General features: G+C 37.9%; 1 protein-coding gene across 2 annotated transcripts in view; it reads right to left on the bottom strand.

Moving 5' to 3' along the window:
- Positions 1–26,380, bottom strand: part of USP24 (ubiquitin specific peptidase 24) — a 135,125-nt gene that overhangs the window by 94,202 nt on the left and 14,543 nt on the right. The window contains exons 2-4 of one of the 2 annotated variants that reach the window (XM_037043173.1): positions 6,080–6,245; positions 4,688–4,755; positions 649–792 (exon numbers count right to left, since the gene is read on the bottom strand). In XM_037043173.1, coding sequence (XP_036899068.1) covers positions 649–792; positions 4,688–4,755; positions 6,080–6,245 — 378 coding nt within the window. The remainder of the gene's footprint in view (positions 1–648; positions 793–4,687; positions 4,756–6,079; positions 6,246–26,380) is intronic. The other variant, XM_037043174.1, reaches the window with a different exon arrangement.

Here is a 26,380-nt window from a genome sequence, read left to right as displayed (position 1 = left end):
TAATTAGCATTAGGAAAGATAAAAATACAGCCTTGCACTCCTTTATTAATGGAATCTTTCAAGGATCTGCATAAAGCATATTCCTTATGCTTTACGGGTACAGGGAACAGAGGAGCAAACGAGGAACATGGTACTTTCCTGTCCTGTTCAACATTTGCTTATGAGGGAAGAGCAGGAGGCAACAGGATGAGAAGTCTGATTCAAGCAAGGTGATACCCATGTTCTAGACATCCCAGGGCTGCCACAGGCAGAGCTGGGCAGAAAGGCAGTGAAGATAGAAGTTAGGAGGGAAAACGTGAATGCCTCTTCTTCATGCCCTATTGTTATTGTTCAGAGGAAAAGGCCAGAGAGCAAACTACATGAAGAGCCCATGTGAAAGTATTTATGATGTAAATAATCAAGGAGACCTAAGGGAAAGTTATTTAATCAGTCTAAGAGCTGAAAAAGCTACTAAAATTAGAAAGGTATTTCTTTAAAAGTGAAAACATAGAATTGTTGCTCTGATTTTAAAATAAAAAGCAAGGACCCTAACAGCTAAGTTAATATTTTTAATGATTTTATGACTGTCATTCATTATACAAGTCAAAGGATAGCAGGTATTTCAAACAAGATCAAAACAAAGTACTTCATATTTCAGAGATACCATACCATTGTAAGCACACCCAGGAGACCAATGGGAATTGGATCTTGTTTTATTCTTTCTGCAACCAGTTCTATTAACAGCATCAACATGTTGTAGATTCCTTCATGAATTTCAGTACCCCATTTGTGAACAGCACTTGAGGTCAAGAGCTACAAAAACATAAAGGACAGTTTGGAGTCTAACTTGAAAAGAAAAAAAGTCTGCATTTTATCAGTTGAGTCTCAAATAACCAAGAGATTATTACCATAACATGTATTTTTCTGCAGACAACTGGCTTTAAAAGACCCATAGCTGTAGTACATCTACTCATTCATGTATTTCGGTCAATAGTGAGTTTTGTCTTTGAACTTTAATTCCCTTATATTAAAGAAGTTAGTTTAAAAAATGTATTTGCTCCTCTACTTTTCTGTATTACTAGGGAAGGTTAAGTGGTATACAGCAAGTGAGAACCTGAGATCAACTTCTGATACGGCTGTTTTCTAGCTGTGCGGCCTTGGACAAACTTACCTAAGTTCTCAAAGATTCAGTTCTCTCATCTCTAAAGGGCAAATAAATTCCTATCAACTTACAAGTATCAAAAGAGATGAGAAATGTGAAACTATTTTAGAAATAGTAGAAATAATAAGAAATAGAAATAGAAATTTAGAAATAATAAGGTGTTATTATTAATATACTTTGGTTGTCACCATTAACAAATATTCCTGGGGTCTAAGAAATGAATACTTGATTTCAGGGATTCTAACATACACATGCTTTTCATGTTATTTTTTTTTAATCTCAGAAGCAGGACTGCATATTCCCACCCGCTGACCGGGTGACAGTGGGGCTCTACATGTGAAAATTTTTTTAGAAATACCGTATCAATTTATTTTGCTTGTATTTCTCTTTCTCATTTGTATAAAAGTAATATTCACTTTAAAAAAATGTTTAAGTAATCTAAAATAGCTCTATGTGATAAGGCACTGTAACACTGATTACTTTGTAGCTATTTTTCTTAAATATAAGCATAAAATATAAAACAATAATGCATCTTATATTTAGCATCTTAGACTTGTTTAAAAGAGGGAAATGGCAAACAGATGAATCTAAAATCATTATTGAATCTCCCCAATCCTCAGTATTCTATTCCTTGGGGAAGTCTAATTTAGGAACAAGTGCTAGAAAAGGGAATAAGAAATTAAAGGATTTCACTTAATAAAGTAATGGCAAATTGACATGGGGGTTTTGTTTTCACAAGATTTCCCTTCAAGAGAAAATAAAGTACAATAAACATTTCATCTTGGCCACATTAAGAAGCTCTTAACAAGAGCATCCTATAAGAGCTAAACTTCTTTAGCTGCAGAGAAAAACCTCAGTTCCAAGTACCAATTTTCTAAGTATAATTTAGCTGTACTATTTGCTCAAATGAGCAATAAACATAAGACTGACTTTTTAAAAGATTTTATTTATTTATTTTTAGAGAGAGGGGAAGGGAGAAAGGGAGAGGAACATCAGTGTGTGGTTGCTTCTCATGTGCCCCCTAATGGAGACCTGGCCTGCAACCCAGGCATGTGCCCTGATTGGGAATCAAACCAGTGACCCTTTGGTTCATGGCTGGCACTCAATCCACTGAGCCACACCAGCCAGGGCATAAGACTGACTGATTTTAAATATTTTATTTATTTATTTTTTTAGAGGGGGAGGGAAGGAGAGAAATATCAATGTATGGTTGCCTCTCATGAGTCCCCTGCTGGGAACTAGCCTGCAACTCAGGCATGTGCCCTGACTGGGAATTGAACCATGATCGTGTGGTTCGCAGGCCCGTGCTCAATCCACTGAGCTACACCAGCCAGGGCAAGACTGACTGATTTTTATATAAACCAGTGAATTACTACTTTTTGCAGCTTTTTTGGCCTGCCTATATATTCTTTCTACACTTAAAAATTAAAGCAAAATGAAGCAGAGATGGACATTTCTCTCTAGGGAAGGTTAAGTGGTAAACAGCAAATAAGAACCTGAGATCAACTCCTGATATTGATACTAAAGACTGACATTTTTGGTTGTTTCGTGGTGACACCACCAAAAATGTAGGTGTATGAAGCACTCCTCCCTCTGTTGCCACCTCGTTTATTCTGTTTTTAATTGAAAATAGAATTTCGTCTCCCAGAAGGGGTGGGGAAGGACAGGCAGCAGCACCTGCTTTACCCAGAACTATGCACTAGGGCCGCACCTACACTGTTCTCGCCCTGCTTCAATATACTAGGTAAAGAATCCAGGCTGGCCGGAAGGGGAAAGGTGAAGAAAGTATGAATGACAACAAAGCTGCTTTTGTGCATCTTATTCACACAACTATTTAATTACTTACACCCTTCTAAAAAAATGTGTGGTAGCTTGTAAGAAAAACCTAGAGGAGGGGGTAGGAGCAGAGTCCTCACACCAGGAAACACAGCTAAGAAAACCAAGACCAAATGTAAAAACAACAACAACAACAACAACGAAAACTCCCAAGACCAAATGTATAAAATGCTACTTTTTCTGGCAGGCAAGTCTCCAGGCACAGAAAATTCTGTAGCTCTTCTGATTTAATTTTAAAAAGAATGCCTTACTGATAAGGAGGAGAATCTTTTTAATGTTCTAATAATGAGGGGATTTTAACAGGCGTTTTTAAGTAAACAACTGTTACGAATATATTGCAGAGTGCCTTTGTACTCACAGTTTTAGAGAAAAAAACCCCAAACAACTCCTTGACCTACAGCCAACAACTGAGGGTGTAATACGAAACAATTCTCTGAAGTGTGTCCACATACAGGTAGAGTATCATATTCCAAAATTGCAACTTGCTGGTGAACTGACAGGGTTCTCCGGATTTGGAAATCATAGACCTAAAGGCCCTTTCCTTACACTAATAAATCTTTTTCCCTAACAGAATAAACCTGTATTTTCTTTCTCTGTAAATATATGCATACAGTATATGTCTCACAGTTTGTTACATTATAAAAATTCTGCTATTTTAAAAAAGCTACTCTAATTCTACAGGAATTCCTAAAACTTGAAAATAATTCTAAGCTACAAATTAGTCAATGAATTCACCCAAAATGAAGATAAATTCTCAATTCCAAATAATCCCTGCCCAAATGAAAACGTAAAAAGATTTCTTCCTTTATTCAAAGATGAAGCAATTTTTGTTCCTATAATTAATTTTGTTATTTTTTAAGCCTTGAATCAAAGAGAGTCTGTCGTCAAGATGCAGATGAGAGTAACAGTTTGCAAATGAACAGTTTATTTTACTGGGTTTTACGATAAGCACAAACTTCACCCATCTGTAGTTCTAGTGACTTACTTGAATACGAGACCAAAACGGATGTCAAAACCCAGAAGTACAAGACAGCAGGAGACTCATTTATTCATTCAACAGGGATTTACTGAGTCCTTTCCTTGAGCTAGGCCTGGCTCCATGCTGGGGAAAACGGTGTCTATGACATTGTCCCCGTTCTTGTGGGAATTCAGGACTTGTATATCTTGAAAAAGGAATCTTGCTTGAGTTAGAAACACAAGTCCTGTGATCTATTCTCACTGTTAAGAAAAACTGCTTTCCAAGAGATGCGGACAGAATAGGAGCAAGCATGCACCATTGCAGCCCAGACAGAGATGCTGCAGTCCGCATGTCATTTTGCCAGTAGGAATACTCAAGCCAGTCAACTTTCTGTTTTCTTAAAACATCTGCTTCTTTCCCAGTAGAATAAGTATAAAATGGCTGGTATTTTGATAAATATTATCTTTCTAAGTGCTACTCCTTAGTTTGGTAAGATGTCGAATCCAATTTCCTAGTATAAAGTCTTAACCTCAACAATGAAATAGAAGTGAGAGTCAACAGACATGTGCAAGCAATTAAATAAAAAAGCAGATCATTTATAACCTCCAAATTTACAGTTACTGTTTTCATATTAGAGGGATCCTCCGTTGAATGAGATTCATAAACTGGTCTCACACATAAAAAAATAAAACAAAAAGCCTGTTCACCTTCACTCCAGCAAAAAAGAAATCAGCCAAGCACATATTTCTTACCTTTTTAAATGCTTCAGGCATACACCTATCCATAAATCTTTTACAATTCTCATCAGACTCGGAAAGACCTTAGTAAAATAAATGAAAAGATATGCCTTAGATTTCAGGTAGTTTGTAGAGACCATATGTATCATTCCAAATTCACACATCTGGAACTATTTACTATAGAAACCCTGATTCTTCAGGGATTATAAAAGCAGAATATATAAATTCTGATGAAGGAAGGGGCTGAGAAACAATCACAGTATTTATTTATTAACAGCACAATGTATTTACTAATGTTTGTTATTAATATACATTTGTTAGTAGTATAATAAGTAATTAATTAGAACTGAAATGGTTGAACTCATGTTTCCATGTCAGAGTAACGTCAAATGAACTGATTAGATAACTAATAGAAGACCACCAGCAACTATTTACTCACCATTATTTTCCTCAACAACTCTATAAAAACACATTCTCAATAAATTTCAAAAATCACTCTTCTTCCCTAAAACAAACTGATGGACTCCGTGTAACAAGATGTACAGAATTGTGCCTGGCACACAGTAAGTGATAAAAATTTGCTAAGTGAATGAATAAATTCTCTGTAAAATTATCCTGTGGAGTACATTTTAAAAGAAACAACAACTTAGTAACGGATTTTGCTTATCATTGGGCATACTGCTGAACACATTTTCTTTTTGCTCCTGCTGTGGAGCACAGCACCCACACCCTACCACGCACTCAATAAATGCTGCTGCTGCAAAGCTTGTAATAAACATACCAGAAAATTGCCTGTTAGAATTAAATCTAATCCTAGTAAAAACATTTCCTACTGATGTGCCTCATGTTTAATCATGGTAGTTAACCACGCACGTTTTTAATGGGGGGCGGGGGGGATTATAAAACAGTGGCCCAATTCTTATTTTACAATTGAATTCAATATGAAAAAGAAATTATCTTCTCTTTTATATATTCTATAGAAGCTTCCTTATATTGACACCCATTCTTCCAACCTAGTGATGTTTTATTACTCTATTAGTTTAATATTTATAAAGCACTTAAGACACTGCCAAGCACTTAATAAGTACAGAATGTTTATTAAATAAATATTGCCTTCTCTTAAAAAAAGCCACTGAATTAAGACTTAAGTGCTCCAAGCTTCTGTGGAAAAGTTAATTTCAATTGCTATAATGCTTTTCCAATTATATTTTAAAGAACCTTGCACTCTACTGAAGCTACAAAATAGTTGATTTAATTCAAAGCTTTTATTCTGCAGGGGATAAGTAAAGACTAAGAGAGTAAATGATCTAAGATAATACAGATAGGTAATGATAAGAGATGAGATTAAAGCTGGGCCTCTTATCGAAAAAAAAATCTGCTCACGTGTCCTGAAGTCTGTAAACTTACCAAGTCTTGCTAGATAGGTAGAGGCCAACAGACATTTGCCTAGTGATTCTTCCCGCTTGTAAGGGATGGACCAATGATCAGTCAAAACACGGCTTTCCAGTTCATATAAGTTTGTTGTAGGGAATTCGATTCCTTCCCCTGAGCAGTTTCCATTTTCATCATTCTTCTGGCAAAAAGCAATTATGGTTAAAAACCATACAAATCAGTGACTACTTTAAAAACTTTTTATTTAACACTGAGCAGATGCTTAACCAATGGTGGCAATTAATACCAATTTTGTGGATTCCACATTTCTTTCTTATACTCACATCTTTCACTAAGACTGCCCCAAATATTCTTAACTTTTATTATACTGGCATTCCTATGCCCTCAGGAGGCGAGCTCATCTCCTTCTACAAAAATGAACCCTCGTATTACAAAATATCAACCCTCCCTTCACCTACAGCACCCTATCCTCCCCCATTTTTTTCAGTGAAGACACACATTACTACAAAGAGTTACCTGTATTTGAGGTCTCCATCTCCTCACCACGGACTCACTCAGATGTAGGGATTCCAGAGTCCCTGCTTTCCCACAGTGGCTACTGTTAAGGTCACCACTGAACTGTATCATTAAACCCAATGAATGCCTTTCAGTACTTACCCTGCTTCTCAGGCATATTTGCCCTTTTGCCTTCTCCCTCCTCTTGGTATGCTAGATTTGCTTGCCTCACCTTCCAGAACAGCACACTTCCCTGTTCTCCTTTTGTGGGTCTGGCTGGTTCTATTCCATCTCCGCTTTTGGTACACCCCTTAGCCATCAAATACTGGAGTTTCTCAAACCTCAGTGCTACTCTCTCTTCTCATTATACTCCAGAGAATGGCATTTATTTAGCAGCACAGACAGAATTCAAGACTTATTATACTTAAAATCCTGTTCTCCCATCTCCATCCCCAAGACCAGGTGATAGATCTAAATTTCTCTCCAATTGACCTACTTCTGTCCATCTCTCCAGAGATGCCACTATTCCTCTATAACCCTCTCAAAGAAGCATTTCCAGAATTTCCTAAATTATGTCATATCCTTTAATTACTTTAAATTCTTACACTGAAAGATACTAATGAATTAGAGAGGTAGAGATTCATCTATAATGGTGTGGACCAATGGGTCCTATGAAAGTAACCTCACAGGGTGATTGGACCATAAATTCCTAACCACGCAGGTCACAGTGGGGGGCCATGCCCCAGGCACAGAACTTCTTTACTAAAAGGGTGACCTTTGCCTTAAGCAAGCCTTTGTCCACCGTTTGTTTCTGTGCAGCTAGGTTATCACACTTCTGGAATACCTCCATTCAGACTCCTTCTAATACCCAACTGCCCTCTTGACCCCCTGCATCTAATATGTACTGTAATCCAGTCCCTGCCTTGCTTTCTCCCATTCATGTAATCTTCCTTATTTTCCCTCCTTAATTCCAAATGCATAAGAGAAACTGCAAACTGTTATTCTTAGGACCATTTAAGATCTTGCTCCCTGACATATGCTGTCAGTTTGGCTCAAATAAAACTCTTATTAAAATTCTCTACAGGTTTGATGTTTCTTATGTCAACAATGATACAAAAAGGTTAAATTATGCTTCTTTTTAAAGATTTTATTTATATATATGTTTTTAGAGAGAGGGGAAGGGAAGGAGAAAGAGAGGGAGAGGAACATCTGTGTGTGGTTGCCTCTTGTTCGTCCCCAACTGGGGACCTGGCCTGCAACCCAGGCATGTGCCCTGACTGGGAATTGAACCGGTGACCCTTTGGTTTGCAGGCTGACACTCAATCCACTGAGCCACATCAGCCAGGGCTAAATTATACTTCTTAAGAAGCCCATTCTATTAGTAACATAATTTAATTTCCAAATACTTTCAGATTTTTGTCCTAACTCACCAAATGAAAGTACATCTTCTTTTTAGGAAATACAGAAAATATGAATATCAAAAGTAAAACTCATCATTAGTCCAAACACATAAAAATTAATTACATTTTAATATTTTTCTAGTAAAAGCTTTTTTTACAAATTTTATTTTCATAAAAATTCACAAATGTGACATTAACCTCACTCACCACCTCCATGGCCCTGTGTCAGTCTCTCTCATATAAAACAGTATTAATATCTCTTCTCCTATCTGGAGCACAAAGCAATAATTATAAAACTGTATTACAAAACTGTTATTAATGGGCTTATAGTATATAAATATGTGATCTGACTATGTATGTGTATAGGTGTAGGTGTCGGTGTAAATAAGATCAATTCCAACTCTGTGTCCTGGATTTCACTTCTACGTTTCCTGCTGTGACCTTCGATCAACATCACTGTCATTAGCAAGCATATTAAAGCCTTCTAGTTGATGATTATCTGTGCTCCTTAAAATGTAGCCAGAATGTGGTCCCTGGAGTTACCGCATTCTCTGTTCCTTTGTCTTGTCAATCATTACTACCTGAGTTATACCATAAAAAAAGAGAGAGTAACAGGAATCCATAGCAGAGAATAATCTGCACAAAATTGCTGGGCCATCTGTTCTGCTCTGAGCCAATTTTCCTCCAAGTAAATTATCCTTTAATAAATTAGATTATATTCTATGGTAGTACCTGCTTTGTTTTTAATTCTGAAGATTCCCTCTCACCATGGTGGCCATTACACCCTTGCCCCACCTTCCAAAAGTATGATAATAATAGCACAAGAAAGGGGGAAGGGAGCAATGTTATACTGGACCAGTGTGTTGTACAGTATTGAAATTAAGCTGATATTAACCCAAAATATATTGCTATAAATTAAAGTGCTAATTGTAATCCACAGGGCAGCCGCAAATAACATAAAATATATATATAGTGAAAAAGAGTCCAAGGAAATTAAAATTGTACACTTGAAAATACCAACTTAATATAAAAAAACAGGAGCAATAGATGATTAGAGTAACAAAAAAGCATGATATATACAGAACTCAAACAGTAAAATTGCAGATGTAAACTTTGTCTTATCAAGTAATTATATTAAATTATAATGATCAGTAATATATTAAGTATAAATGGATTAGCTACTCCAATCAAAAGGCAGAAATCTGTAGGATAGATTTAAAAAATGATCCAACTATACATATGCTGCTGCCACAGACACACTCTAAATATAGAGACACAAAGATGTTGAGTCCTGGCTGCACTGCTCAGTTGGTTAGAGCGTCATCCCAATACACTGAGGTTGCACGTCCTCCCTGCTCAGGGCACATACAAGAATCAAACAATGAATGCCTAAGTTAAGTGGAACAACAATGTCTCTTTTCCTCTCTCTCACTCCAAAAAAAACCAATAAATAAAAATATAAAAATAAAATAACTCTTAAAAAATACCTGGCTGGTGTGGTGTGGTGTGGTGGATTGAGCACTGGCTTGCAAACCAAAGGGTTGCCAGTTCTATTACCAGTCAGGGCACATGCTTGGGGTGAAGGCCAGGTGCCCAGTAGGGGGCATGTGAGATGCAACCACACATTGATGTTTCTCTCCCTCTCTTTCTCCCTCCCTTACTCTCTGTCTAAAAATAAATGAGTACAATTTTTTTAAAAAAATAAAGACACAAAGAGGTTGAAATAAAAGGATGGAAAAAGATATACACACATAATGGAATTAGAGCAGCTATTATATTACTATCAGATAGAATATATGTTAAGACAAGAAATACCAGAGTAGATATTAAGACAAAGAGGGACATTTCATAATGACAATAAAGGTCAATACAGCAAGAAGATAAAGAATATTAAAGACATACCATGAAAAGAGTAACTAAAAGAGACCTGAGAGGCTATACTAGTAATACCAGAAAAAAACCAGAAGTGATAATTTGTTACTACAGGCAAGGAAGGCTTTTTTTTTTTTTTAAAATGGTCACTTTCATTTCTTAGCAAAACTATTTCCTCCGTGAGGGGTATTTAGAAGAGAGAAGGGAAAGAAGGGGTCGATTCACAGAGATCAGGAGAGGGTGGAGAGGATCATGGAAAGCTGAAAGGACAGGAGACAGACACAACTGGAACTAGGAGACCAAATGGGGGCAGCTCCCCGTGAAGGGGGAGAACTCACACGAACCACCTGCCCACCTGGACCGGCCCCGGAATACCCTGGCGTGAGTCTGGGGAGTTCAGGCTTTGGACCAGGAAGACATTTTTATGATAAAGAGTTAATACATCAGGATGACGTAATAATGATAAACATGTATGAATTTCACAACAGAGAGCCAAAGTACAGGAAGCAAAAACTGACAGAACTGAAAGGAAGTACACAATTCAGTAAGAACACCTGGAGACTTCGATAGCTCACTTTCAGCAACAGAAGTAGGCAAAAGACCAACAAGGAAATAGAAGAGTTAGCACCACAAATAAACTACATCTAAAAGACATTTAAAGAACACTCTCCCCAGTAACAACAGCAGATACATTCTCAAGTGCACATGGAACATTCTCCAGGATAGAGCATATGATAGAAATTAACACCAGAAGGAAATCTAAGAAACCCCAAAATATGTGAAAACTAAACAACATACTCCTAACGAATCAATGGGTGAAAAAAGAAATGCTAAGGGAAATTAGAAAATGCTTCATGATGAATGAAAACTAAAATACAACATAACTTAAGAGATGCAGTGATTAGAGGAAAATATTTTTTAAAAGATATCAAATCAAGCCCTGGCTGGTGTAGTTCAGTGGATTAAGCATGGGCCTGTGAACCAGACGATCGCGGTTCGATTCCCAGTCAGGGCACATGCCTAGGTTGCAGGCAAGTTCCCCGCAGGGGCCAGTTCCCAGTGGGGGATGCATGAGAGGCAACCATACATTGATGTTTCTCTTCCTCTCTCCTTCCCTTCCTCTCTAAAGATAAATAAATAAAATATTTTTAAAAAAGATATCAAATCAATATTCTGACCATGCACCTTAGGAAACTAGAAGAGGAGCAAACTAAACCCAAAGCAAGCCGACGAATGAAAATAAGTATTAAAATGGAAGTAAATAAAAGAGAGAATAGATCATGGGATCTAAGGTACAGTACAGGAAACAGTCAATAATACTGGAATAAGAACAGATGGTGTCAGATGGGTACTAGACTTACTGGGGAAATCACTTCATAAGCAATATAAATGTCTAGTCACTATGTTGCACAGCTGAAACTAATATAATACTGTGTATCAGCTGTAATTGAAAAATAAATATTAAAAAAAGAGACAATAGAAAAGCAACAGACAATAAAAAAATACCCAAAAGTTGGTTCTTTGATAACAGATCAATGAAATGGACAATCTTTAGCTAAGACTGACCAAGAAAAAAAAGAGAAAATTCAAGTTATTAAAATCAAGAATGAAAGAGGGAATATAAACACAGATCTTACACAAATAAAAATGATTATAAGGAATACTACTGATACTTGTATGCCAAGAAATTAGATAATCTAGATGAAATGGACAAATCCCTAGAAAGAGATAACTACCAAAACTGACTCAAGAAGAAACAAATCTGAATAGTCCTATACTAAGTAAACAGAATGCTTTGTAGTTAAAAGATTCCCACAAATAAAAGCCCAGGACCAGATGTCATTACTAGTGAATTCTACTAAACAGTTAAAGAAAAATTAATAGCAACTCCTCACTCCCTGCCCCCCAAAGGGGGAAACACTAACTTATTTTACAAGGTCAGAATTACCCCGATATTAAAATTATACAAAGATACTCCACATATATTAGATGGCTACTATCAAAAACACAAATAACAAGTGTTGACAAAAATGTAGGGAAATTGGAGCCTACGTGCACTGCTGGTGGGAATGTAAAATGGTGCAACCATGGTGAAATACAGTATGGCAGTTCCTCAAAAATTCAACACCGAATTACCAAATAATACAGCAGTCTTACTTCTGGACATATATCTGAAAAAACTGAACGCAGGGATGTGAACAGTTATTTGTACACCCATGGTTACAGTAACATTATTCATAACAATCAAAAAGTGGATGCAACCCAAATATGTCAGTGAATGAATGGATAAATAAAATGTGACACATACCTAGAACAGAATATCATTCAGCATCACTGGTCGTCAGGGATGCAAATCAGAACCACCAGATACCACTGCATACATACTAGAAGGCTTGGTGCTGCTGGAAACCGGCACTGGTGCACAGCTTGGCTCATCCCAGCACACCCAGGCCCAGAGGAGGCAACCACAAACTGTGAGTGTCGTTGTGGCTCCCGACAGTTAGTCACGTGCTCACTGACTGACACTGACCTGCCCTGAAGTCCTCCCAAGCGGCCCCAGAACCAACACACCTGATGGTGGGATTCAGACCACATCAGAGCATGACTCAATTAGCTCCACAACTGGCACACCCAAAAGGGAGATTTCCACAGGCACCAAACCCTGTTGACGAGAATTCTGTTTCGTGGGATCAGCCCCTGCATAGCAGCTCATACCACCCACTTGTAGTCAGCCAGCCAGAGAGAGAGTCAACACCACCCAATAGCAGCACAATGGCAATTAATACTCAACTACAACAGGAGGGTTCACATAACTCACACAAGGGACATTTGTGGAACACCTAACTCAGGTAATCAGGGAACTGCCACTGAGCCCCACAAGACACCCACTACACATGGCCACCATTCTAAGACTGGAAGGATAGCAGATCTGCCTATTACATAGGAACAAACACAGAGAAGTAGCCACAATGGGGAAACAAGAAAGACACCCAAATAAAAAACCAGGAGAAATCCCCAGAAATAAAAAATGGAATACACTACCTGAAATGAAGAATACACTAGAAGGAGTCAACAGCAGGCTAGATGAAATAGAGGACTGAATCAGCAATTTGGAAGACAAGGTAGCAGAAACGCCCAATCAAAGCAGGGGAATAAAAGATAAAGAAAAAGAAAAAAAAGACTTTAAGAAAATGATTGTACCCCCATCGCAGGGGTACCTGAAGGGGAATAGAGAAAAGAATTGATAACCCACCGGAAGAAATAATGCCTGAAAGGTTCCCTAACCTAGTAAGGAAACACACACACAAGTCCAGGAAGCACAGAGAGCCCTAAACCAAATGAACCCAAAGAGGCCCACACAGAGATAAATCATAATTAAAATGGCAAAGATTAAAGACAAAGATAGAATGTTAACAGCAGCAAGAGAAAGACAGTTACCTACAACAGACCTCCCATAAGACTGTCAGCTGATTTCTCCACAGAAACATTTCAGGTCAGAAGGTATTGGAACTAAATATTCAAAGTGAGGAAAAGCAAGAACATACAACTAGGACCACTCTACCCAACAAGGCTATCATTTAAATTGAAGGAGAAATAAAGAGCTTCCCAGACAAGAGAAAGCTGAAGGAATTCATTACCACCAAACCACCCTGAAACAAACGTGAAAGCACCATAGTAATCGAAATAGTATTGTACTGGCATAAAAACAGACATGGAAAAGAATAGAGAACTCAGAAATAGACCAATGACTACATGGTCAAATAACTGGCAAAGGAGGCAAGAACATACAATGGTTAAAGACAGTCTATTCAATAATTAGTGCTGGGAAAATTGGACAGATACATGCAAAAAACAAAAAAATCTAAACCAGCCTCTTACATCATATACAAGAATAAATTTAAATGGATTAAAGACTTACATGTAAGATTGAAAAACATAAAACTCCTAGAAGAAAACATAGTCATTGAAATTTCTGACATATCCATTGGCAATATTTTTTTTCTGATATATCTCCTTGGACAAGGGAAACAAAACAAACAAATGGGACTACATCAAACTAAAAAGGTTTTGCACAGCAAAGAAAATCATCAAAAAGACAACCTACTGAATGAAAGAAGATATTCTCCAATCACACATCTGATAAAGGCTAAATAGTAAAATGTATAAAGAACTCACACAACAACAAACTAATCCACTTAAAAAATGGGAAAAGGACCTGAATAGGTACTTCTTTGGAGAGGACATACATACAGATGGTCAAAAGACATATGAAAAGATGCTCAATGTCACTAATTGTCAGAGATACGCAAATTAGAACCACAATGAGATACCACCTCATACCTGTCAGAACGGCTACCAATAAATTCGCAAACACTAAGTGCTGGCGAGGATGTGGAGAAAGAAAACCCTTGTGCAGTGTTCATAGGAATGCAGACTGGTGCAGGCACTATGGTGAGCAGTATGAAGGGTCCCCCCAAAAATTAAAAAATAGAATTGCCTTATAACCCAGCTATTTCATTTCTGGATATATATCTGAAGAAACCCAAAACACTAATTTGAAAGAATATATGCACCTGTATGTTCACTGTAGCATTATTTACAAAAGCCAAGATATGGAAGCAACCAAGTGCCCATTAACAGATGAGTGTGTACAAAGTTGTGGTACATATGCAGGGTGGAGCAAAAGTAGGTTGTGAGTACATGAAATAGAATTTATTCTTGTTTTATTATTTATTAATTATTTTACTATTTTTACATATGAACACCTGTAAACCTACTTCTGCCGCACCCTGTGTACAATGGAATTTTGGCCATAAAAGATAATGAAATCTTACCATTATTACAGCATGGATAACCTAGAGGGTATCATGCTAAGTGACATAAGTCAGTCAGAAAAAGACAAATGCAATATGATATCGCTTCTATGTGGAATCTAAAGAACAAAATAAATGAACAAATAAAACTGAAACAGACTCACAGACAAAGAGAACAGACTGATGGTACCTAGAGGAGAGGGGCTGGGGGGGCTGGTTAAAAAGGTGAGGGGACTGAGAAGTACAAATTGGTAGTTGCAGAATAGTCATGGAGATGTAAAGTACTGGATAGAGAACACAGACAATGATGTTGTAGTAACTGTACATGGTGTCAGATGGGTACTAGAAATATCAGGGGATCGCTTTGTAAGGTATGTGATTGCCTAACCACTATGCTGCACACCTGAAAATAATACAAAATAATAATGTATGTAATCTACAATTGAGAAATAAAATTTAAAGTTCTTAAAAAAATGCAAGGAATCCTGAATAGCCATGGTATCTTGAAAAAGAAGAACAAAGTTTGAGGATTCACATTTCCCACTTTCAAGACTTACTAAAAAGCTACAGCAATCAAGAATATGTGGTACAGGCATAAAGATAAACATACATATCAATGGAACTGAACTGAGATTCCATAAATAAACCATTATATTTGTGGTCCACTGATTTTAAATAAGGGTTCACACTACAGTTAATCTCTGACAAAGGCATAAAAGCAATTCAATGGAAGGGGTAAGCCTTTCAACAAACGATGCTGAAGGAACTGAACACACAGAGCAAAACAATGAAACTGGACCTGTACCTCATTCCATGAAATTAACTCAAAATGTAACAGGAGTAAATCTACATGATCTTGGGATAGCCAAAGGCTGTTTCTCAAGACACCAAAAACAGAACAATAAAAATTAATAAATTCTGAGTTCTGAACTTCATAAAAACTAAAAACTTCGTACATTAAAGAACTTCATGAAGAAAAAGATGATAGCAGAATGGGAAAATACCTGCTAATTTTACATGTGATAATGATCTTTTTTTTTGATAATGAACTTTTATATAGACTATAAAAGTGTTACAACTTCACCAAAAAAAATCAAATAACCTTATAAAAAATGGGCAAAGGATTTGAATAGACATTTCTCTAAGACACATAGTGGCCAACAATTAACACATGAAAAGATGCTCAGCATCACTGGTCTTCGAGGAAAGCCGAATCAGAACCATGATACCATTTCATACATACTAGAATGGCTAAAAGTTAAAATAAACGTTGGTGAGAATATGGAGAAATTGGAACCATCATACATTACCAGTTGGATTATATGAGATCTGTCCAGAAAAAGTATAGCCATTGTTAATATAATAAGAATGGTTTGTGCGACACTGATGTAACCTGGCAGTCAAGGAGAGTGGACTGGAATGTGCATGTATGAACAATGAAACCCCCCCTTCTTTGCATTTTTTACTTTTTATTTATTTTTTAAGATTTTATTCATTTATCTTTAGAGGGGAAGGGAAGGAGAGAGGGAGAGAAATATCAATGTGTGGTTGCCTCTCATGCATCCCCTGCTGGGAACTGGCCTGCAACCCAGGCATGTGCCCTGACTGGGAATCGAACTGCGATCGTCTGGTTCACAGGCCCACGCTCAATTCACTGAGCTACACCAGCCAGGGCTGCATTTTTTATTTTGACAATTACTTTTTTTTTTGAACAATGACAACTTCATTGTACTAGTTAGTGGGGGCAGTAGCTGTCCTTGAGTGAGCATGTGTACTGTGTGGCCGTGGTCACACTAAAAGTGATTGAGCAGGGCAACAAATCTGCATCAAATTTTGCATTCAGCTTGAACATTCCTCCATGGAATCTATTCAGATGATTCAGAAGGCCACAGCTATGGGCAACTGGTGATTGGCAGCTTCATCACAACAACACACCCACTGGTGTATCACATCTCACGCAGAAGTTTTTGGTGAAACGTCAAATTCCCCAGGTGACCTAGACCCTCTATAGCCCAGATTCGGTGCCCTGTGACTTCTGGCTTTTCCCAAAACTAAAATCACCTTTGAATGGGAAGAGATATCAGACCATCATTGAGATCTGGGAAAATACGACAGGCAGCTGATGGCAATTGGGAGAACTGTGTGAGGTCCCAAGGGGCCTATTTTGAAGGAAACTGAGGCATCATTGTCCTATGTATATTTCTTGTATCTTCTTCAACCAATGTCTCTTTTTCATATTACATGGCTAGACACCTTCTGGACAGACCTCATAAAGTGGTACAGCCTTTTCACAAATCAGTTTGGCAGTTCCTCAAAAGTTCATCATAGTTACCATAGGACATGGCAATTTTATTGGTAGATACACCTGAGATACAACCAAGAGAAATAAAACATGCTCAGACAAAAAACTTGTACACAAGTATTCATAAGCAGCATTGTTAATCAAAGAGTGGTAAAACTCAAATGTCCATCACAGCTGATCATTCAATAAATTAAATGTGATATATCCATAAAATGAAATATTTTTTAGAGTTCTTTTAATCTTCACCCAAGAATATGTTTATTGATGTTAGAGAGGGACGGAGGGAGGAAGGGAAGGGAGAAGAGTGGGGAAGGGGAGGGGGGAAGAGAGAGAAACATCGTTTGGTTGCCTTTCATACTTCCCACACCTGGTACAGAACCTGCAATCTAGGTAGATGCCCTGACCAGGGATAGAACCTACAACCTTATGGTGTACGGGATGACACTCCAATTAACTGAGCCATGTGTCCAGGGACAATTGAGTATTTTTTTAATCCTAAAAGTGGACAAAATACTGACATGCTATAACATGAATAAACTTCAAAAAACATTATGCTAAGTAAAAGAAGGCAGACATAAAATGCCACATAACATATGATTCCACTTATATGAAATGTCTAGACTAGGCATTTCCACTGGCATAGCTGCCAGAGTAAGAAAAGGGAGAATGGCTGTTAATGACTACAAAGTTTTTTTTTTGAGGTGCTGAAATATTCTAAAATTAAAGAGTGGTAAGGCTTTATAACTCTGTGAATGCACACTCTGAAAGGGTGAACTCTGGTATGTAACTTATAGCTCAATAAAGCTATTATTTTAAAAAGTGAATTAATAAAAATGAGTCCAATGATTATAGTTACTAAACACAAATGAATATATAAATGTCATATCTAAGAATTTAAGATGAGATCAGGCATTCTGGGTGGGTGGTATGCCCATCATATATATCTAATAATTTCAAAACGCAGTTGTACCTAATGATCTGAAATAAAAATGATACATATGCCCATTAAACAGTTTTAAAGCAACTTAAAAAGTAATATATTTAAGACCTAAAAGGTGCAAGACCTCATGCTCTTTTCTTGGTCTTGAAAAAGGAGGGGACAGGCATGGTGCATACAGATGCAGCACTATGTTCTGAGGAAGGTGCTTCCCAGACAAACAGAGAGGATCCCACGAGGGGAGGGAATATTGACATGAACCCATATTTAGGCTGACTTAATATTTTGCATCATGACAGTGAGTAGAACATGTCCTTGGCAAAAATTACATATTGAGCAAGAGAACACGTGAAAAGCAGCTCTGGATCATTCTATTACAACATAGCTCCTAAGAGACATAAGGGATTTTCAGGCTGGTAATATGAACTCTGGAATGTACTATACTATTTTCTCATTAGATGCCAAATTCAGATGCTACCTAAGTAACCATTAATGATTTGATTCTAAATTGATTAGAAATACATTTATCAAAGCTCACTGTGTTCCAGACAAGGTGCTTAATGCTGGGGACAAAGATAAGGACACCTTGTCTCACAGGGCAGCCTGTGGCTGCCGTGTGGACAGGGGCAACAGGAGTGAGTGCGCCCACCACGGGAGAAAGTGAAGAGAGATGGCGTTCAAGGCGGAGTTACTTCACAACCAGGGTTAATTTATTTTTCAAGTGTATTAATAAAACTCCAACATTTTCAGCATTTTTGACTACTTGAAGCAATGTCTTTACTTATTATGATATTCCACCAGTTTTATTTAAACATTTAAAATACTTAAATTAAAACTTTTTTACAATATTTATGTAAATTCCCCATTTGTTAGAGATCACGCTATCATTAAAGGCAAAAGAGAAATAATCTCATAAACAACTTTTGGATGCCACCTTTAACCTGAAAAATTCCTAGTAACACCGAATCTTGTGTATTTGTTCATCCAAAAAAAGTAAGAGATGCGTTGGTGGTATAGTGGTGAGCATAGCTGCCTTCCAAAAAAAGTAAGAGATAAGCTAATATATTATGTTAAATTATGATTTCCTAATTAGTCAGTCTAAGATTCTAATCTAAACAATTAACACTGCTGGACACATAAGTAAGGCTATTTCTTAAATAAGCAGTCTTATGCCCATAGATACAAATGAAAACATAAACAAATCCTCTGTAACTCCCATAATACTTGATAGTGTCAGAAACATAGTAGAAATTCAAATAATTGTGATTATTCCTTCATCTATTTGGCAAGCTATTCACAATGAAGCTTACTATTTACATACGTAAAAGGGCAGGTGAAGACTTTGCATCGTCGGAAACAGAAGTGTTTCACGAACTGACCCATGTTGTCATTGGAAAGGGTGAGCTTACCCCTCCATAGTTTTGCTCAAATCTTTAGATTATTCTGTAAAAATATTTTTGTGCCCAACACCTTTTATATTTATAATAAGCATATTAATGTATGTCACTACCCACCTCTGAAACCTGCCTCAATGAAAAATGCAGGTGACCAATGTAAATATTTTAACTGCAAGTTGAGTACACAAAACGTTATTTACTTACCCCTTGCAAATGAGCTTTAAGATATCATCACATTAGTTTTTAAGTTAGTAATAGAGTTTCATATTTATTTAGAAGACCACTGAGTTTCAAAAAAGAAAATAAACCCTTTGTTCTTGAACACAACAAGAATATATTATTAAAATGTAAGCCTTCATTTATAGAAGCAAACCTACTGGATCGGTCTGTTAGTTTAGAGACAAGTTCCTGTCTAGCCACTGACCCAATGGATTACAGATAAAGAAAACTATTCCGCTTAATGGGTAAAAGACTGACAATGTTGTTAAAGATTAATTTAATAATAAATTCAGTTGTTGAACCATTTTATTAGCCAACAACATACTCAAAAGAGCTTCTTACTGACTGCACAGAAAAACAAAGATGCCAAATTGATTTCTCCACGATTTTAATGAGTTTGTCTATTACCTAAAATAAACAGTACCATATACATTAACTACTTAAGGAAAAAGATGAAAACATGAACATTTAATTCTAAGTCATTAATTTATAATAATTTTATTAATTCTTGAAATCGTTAGCCTTATTTACGAAATATCTTTTCAAAGCATTCAGGGGTAGTTATACGCAGAACTGATATTTCTTCTGTTATTTCAAATGAGAGAAAATGATTCCTAAAATACTGCTTCCCGGAAAAAGAAGGCATGAACAAATGCAGGACGTCCTCAAGTCACTAATACACTGTGTCTCAAGTCTGCAAATTGTTTTCTTGGAATTCATATTCATTCTATGTCATAAGTAGGTAATTTCTTAACGTTTCTATGAAGGCTGACATTTCTCATGGTGCCTTTCTTTCATAACCCTTGGTGGCTATTCATTTACTTTTAATACACAGAAACAGGTTTTCATGAGAAACTGTCTTATAAATCAAAGGTGCTATCTTACATATAAAATTTATCCTTTCATTTAGATTTCAGGTTTGGGACTTATAGATCACTGATGCCAGGAACAAAACATTGGCAGCTGCTGAACTGGACCTTCAGTTTCAGTGGCAGGAAGGAGAGAGATGGTAACAGGAATCTGATATATTTGGGTGAGAGAAAAACGAAGTGAGTAAGAAAAGGAGAACTAATGTATCTACTGAGTACTCAGCTACTATGTGTCAGGAGTGGTGCCAAACCCCATGAGGCAATAATTATCGTCTTCATATTTTAGGTGGGCAAACCAGGCTCAAATAGGACAAGTTACTCACTCTAAGGTCTATTTCTTATGGCCTCTTACCTAAAACCAACAGTCACTCATGTGTTCAGAATGGGATGAGAATACAAGTCAGGGTTTCTTCAAATCTCAGGTTCTGAAATAAGCATACTTAATGGTATTCCAATTTCTCCTAAAACTGGTAGAATGGCACAGTCCCAAAAAAGTCTACTCCATAATGGAGGTAAAATTTTTTATAAAAACAGACAAAATAAACTTACATAATTGTACCCTAAACCAAGATTTGGTAGGTAAAAGAGGATTGATTACCAATTAAAACTTCTTTTTTTTGTCCAAAGCACTAGTATTTCTTAATCCACTGATATTCTTAAAATTCTAAATAAGGGGCTACATAGCATAAGCAATAATCTTTTATCCCTAATTTTGTTGAAATTTCTTTGACTACACGTTCTTGTACATCAGATTTGAGTGTTCATTCTGTCACTAATGGGTGCTGGCTGTGATCTCGAATAAGCTTCTTAACCTCTCTATGGGCCTCAGTTTTCCCAATAGCAACAACAAAACAGAATAGTGTTTACTTGGCAGGACTAAGCACAGATGAGAGCCAATCCATGAAGAGAGCCAACTACAACAGGCACATCACAAACAGGAGCCCAGACCTCCCTTCGTGCTTCAGACGGTGTTTCCATCTCCTTGTCAGACTCTTCAATCTCGGTGCCCTCAAAGCACTTACATTTGCCATAGCCACAAAGAACTCAGTGCTATCTATCCTGCTTCAAATTTGCTCCTTCTCTATATCCCTAATCTCTGAAACTTTGGTTCATCTTCCCACCCAGCTGGTCACCATACCACAATGATTCTACCTCAAAAAATATTCCATAAGAGTCTCTCCTAGTCAACCACAGCCTCGCTGGGGGTGTCCAACTGGTGGCCCAGGAGGGCTATGAATGTGGCCCTGGCCAAACAGCAAATCATAAATTTACTTAAGACCTTTTTTTGCTGATTGGTTTTCACTGGTGTTTGTGTATTTAATGTGTGGACCAAGACAACTCTTCTTCCAGTGTGGCACAGAGATGCCAAAGGTTGGACACCTCTGCTTTAGCTCCCAGCTGCACACAGTAGCCTTCACTGACCTTCTTGGGCTCCCCAGTACCCAAGGCCTTGTCATGAAACCACGCATAGCTTTACACTGTTTCTTCTGCCTAGAATGCTTAGAATGCCCTTTCTCAACCTAATAAATTAGTACTTGGTTCTTTGCTGTAGACTGAATGTTTGTGTTCTCCCAAAGTTCGTATGTTGAAACCTAATCCTCACTGCAATGGTATTTGGAGATGAGGCTTTTGGAAGATGAAGTCCCGAGAGCTCTTCTCTTATAAAGCAGATCACAGCCCTGGCTGGTGTGGCTGAGTGGAGTGAGTGTGGCCTTGCAGACCAAAGGGTCACGGGTTCAATTCCCAGTCTGGGCACATGCCTCAGTTGTGGGCCAGGTCTCCAGTGAGGGGGTGCATGAGAGGCAACCACACATTGATGTTTCTCTCCCTCTATTTCTTCTTCCCTTCCCCTCTCTCTAAAAATAAAATCTTAAAAATAAAATAAAATAAAGCAGATCATAGAGCGCTCCCTTTCCCTTACTGCCATGTATGAGGTTACAGTGAGAAGACGGCCATGTATGAACCAGATAATGAGTCCTCACCAGGCCCTGAGTCTCCCAGGGTTGTAACGTTGGATTTCTTAGCCCGCAGACTGAGAAATACAGTGATCTCTCACCTATTGTGGCAGTTACACTCCAGAGACCCCTGCAATAGGTGAAAATCCACGAAGTAGCGGTGTTATATTTATTTTATTATTTATATATATTTTAAGGCTTTGTTTATGAAGCCTTCCCACATTCCTATAAACCTTTCCTGCTCTCTTATTAACCTTTCCCACACTCTTATAAACACTTCATATGCTCTTAAGCACTTTCTACACTCTTAAACCTACATAATTTTAACAACACATAAAATTACATATGGGTACTCACCAGTGACTTACACTACAACTTGAATGATGAAGATCATGAATTATGTAGCTATGCAGTACTGATGGCGATGAAGGCGATGACAGTGAGATGAATGTACTGCACAGCCAGGAAGACCATTACAGCTTTTCCAAAGGCACCACTTCATCAGGTGGTGCAGTATCTTCGCCCTGAGCTGTAACTTCTATTTCCGCTAAAGGCATAGGCGTAACTGATCTCTTCGTCCGAGTGACAGACATAGTTATGGGGAGTTGCTAGTGCTGCTTTTTATCTGCAGAGGCAGCTTCTCCATGCAGAGAAACGCTCTTGAGTCCAAATTTGTCAAACTAACCCTTGCTGGCACTGAATGGGGTTAGTATGGTGGGAGAAGCCATTGTAGTCCTCGTGTTCATCCTCATCACTGTTGTGAACATCTGTGCTTTCTGCAAAACTATCATAAAGTTTCTTGGCCTTCGTCTGCATGCTGTTGGTATCCAGCAAGATATTCTTCTTCCTGCAGTAATTTATCCACAGGCCCAATGCAGACTCCAACCTCACAATGGCCTTATTGCGGGGAAGTGACTGCCCTCTTTGCAGTCTTGTTAAAGGTCATTGTTGCCATAGACTTAATGTTTTCCTCATCTTTCTTTATGTAGGGAACAGTAGATTTGTTGATCCCATAATGACAGTCTACGGCTGTGTAGCTTTTGCCTTTCTTTAACACGTCTATGTCCCACCTTTTCTTTGATGGTAAGCATATTCCTCTGGCACTTAGGTTTACCGTCAGAAGTCTTAGAAGGCGCAGAACATTCGGGTGGCATCGTACGGCTTGAAATAAATTAAAACTTTTACGAAAATTTCACAAAAACAATACCACAGAGCAACACTAGTGCAGCTATCAGATGTCCATGTGTAGGACAAGGAGGAATGCTGAATGTATGGGCACAGTGCAGGAGAGCAAATAGACTGATGCTATGATCACTGAGCCAATCAGCACCCAGAACACAGAACACAGTGCTGTGGTTGGTCACTTTACATTCCACCAGCCAATAGTGTGCCCTGTACAATCTCATGTTGGCAAACTTGTGCAAGCGGTAGTGGTATACAAATACCATTGTATACAGTATGGTATTCATCTTCCGATGAAATACATACTGTATTTTATTTCCATTTAATATTCTTTTAATATGTTGTATTAACATTTTTTATATTTTATATTGTTTTAAAATTTTAGGCAAAAAAATTAAAATCATAAATATTATATAAATACCTATATACCACAAAATCCTGTGATATAGTGAAAATTCCACAATACAGAATTATATATATATATTTTTAAAAACCTGTGATACAGTGAAGCTGCAGTGAGTGAACCACGATATAGCGAGGGACAACTACACATCTGTGTTGTTTATAAGCCACCCAGTCTACAGTATTTTGTTATAGCACCCCAAACTGACTAAGACATTTTTCAAAACCAGTTCAAATATCACCTCTTCAACAAAATTTTCAAGATTCCTCCTTGCAAAATAAGTTATCTTTACAGAATTCTCTTACAGTATTTTCCAGTGGCCGTGAATACATTAATGAATAAGATACACACATTCTACCACTGAAGCTTGAACACTGCCTAGCACAGAAGACAAATAAGAACTTACAATTTTTTTCCCTGAGCACGTTATAACAGAGTGCTGTGAGAGTATATAAGAAGGGGAGCCCATGGAATATTATTCAACCTTAAAAAGGAAGGAAATATTGTCACATGCTACATTCAACATGGATGAACCTTGAGAATATTATGCTAAGTGAAATAAGCCATCACGAAATGACAGCTACTTATGACTGCACTATATGAGGCTTCTAAAGTAGTCAAATTCACAAACAAAACAGAACAGTGGGTAGCAGGGAGGAAAGTGCAGCTGTTTAACGAGTAGAGAGTTTCAGTTTTCCAAGATGAAAAAGTCCTGGATCTGTTTCACAACAATGTAAAAACACTTACCACTACTGAACTGAACTGTACACTCAAAAACGGTTATGACAGTAACTTTTATATTATGTGCTTTTGAAAACAATTTTAAAAAAACAGTAAGAGGAAGGTAACCCAGCTTAATCATAGTCAAAGGTAGCTTATAAATAAAATGACATTTAAACTAAGACCTAATAAGCATCTAACTTCTTCCCCATAATCCTCAGTCCTCACGTCACCTACCTCATCAGCAATATCTAAAAAATGACCGTCCCTCCTGCTTGAAACACTTCCTTCACTTGGCCTCCAGGACAGAGTCCCTGCCTGGTTTCTTTCACCTTCACTAGCCACTCCTCAATCTCCTTTCCTGGTTCCTCATTATCACCCCTATCTCTAAACACTGGAGAACCTTACAGCCCAATCCTCAGACCTCATCTATATACATACGCACTCCTTTGAGGTCTCACTGAATCAAACCCAATGCAACCTTCCTCAATTTGTTTTTATTATTGCTCCTTCAAGGGGCCTTTTAAACATTTTTTAAATCAATCATCGCATCTCCATTAATTAAAGAATAAAGACTGTACTGGGTAGGGTGAGTTTTGGGGCAAACCACTGTAATATCTAAGGCTCCCCCTCCTCTCCAAGATCCAATGCCCCAGCTGGAGTGCTACCGGCCCTGCTGAGAATGCACGGTCTTCATGGTAGGAAACAGCATCTCTAGGCTGAATGAAGGCCCTCACATGTTAGCTCTTGTCTGGGGTCAGATTTCTTGTCTTGGTTTAGACTCCACATATCCATCCAACTCCTTTGACATCCTCACTAGGATACTTAATAGGCATCTTAAATCAACATGCCCCAAAACAAATTCCAGACTTTCCAAGCAGATTACGTCACCTCCTTGTTGAGAGCCCTCAGTCATCACTACAGTTGTCTACAAGGCCCTAGTGAGGAGCTGTCCTCTCCTTCACTTCTGACCTCATTCCCCCACTCTTCCATTCCTTTGCTAAGTTCCAGCCACACTGGCTTTCCTGCTGTTCCTCAAACACGCCAGCTGTGCTCCTTCCATTAGCGCAGAAGCCAGCCTGTAGAGCTGTATGTACATACAGCCAAAGTACATACAGCCCGCGGCCTCTTTAAGGAAATAAAGTTTTACTGGAACACAGACAGCCTACCTGGTTATTAGTCCATGGCTGCCTTTGCACCAAATGGCAGAGATGGATAGTTGCAACACAGGCTACCTGGCCTTTTACAGAAAAAGTTTGCTGACCCCTGACTTAAAGTGCTTTTCCCTCAAATAACCATGCACTTTGCTCCTTTACTTGCTCCAGGTTTTTGCTGAAATAGGACCTTCTCAGTGAAGCCTTAAAAAACAGCCCCGTGACACCCACCCCTAGTCCGGCATGCTCTCCCCACCATTTCCTGCTTTATTTTTTTTCTATAGCACTTATCATCTGACATTCTACATTTTACTTATTTATCTCGGTCACTGCCTGTCTCCCCTAACCTGAAATATATGCTCCACCATGACATAATTTTTGTTTTGTTACATTATCGCCAACAGTCCCTGACAGTGTGGTTGTTCAACAAATACTGGAATGAATAAATGGTAAGCACCTAATAAATACTTACGAAATGAAAGAGAAGGGGAAGGAATTCTAGAGAATTGCATAGGTGAGGGTCTGCCACCAACGGGGCAGTGTGGTATACTTGAAGTATTTTCTTCTATTTCCTTAACACCAGGGTACTGAATTGTA

Source organism: Sturnira hondurensis, unplaced genomic scaffold (genome assembly GCF_014824575.4).
Source record: "Sturnira hondurensis isolate 20B ecotype Veracruz unplaced genomic scaffold, ASM1482457v3 Scaffold0004068, whole genome shotgun sequence".
Classification (NCBI taxonomy): Eukaryota; Metazoa; Chordata; class Mammalia; order Chiroptera; family Phyllostomidae; genus Sturnira; species Sturnira hondurensis.
The sequence above is the reverse complement of the archived record's forward strand: the minus strand, read 5'-3'. Positions and strand labels throughout refer to the sequence as shown.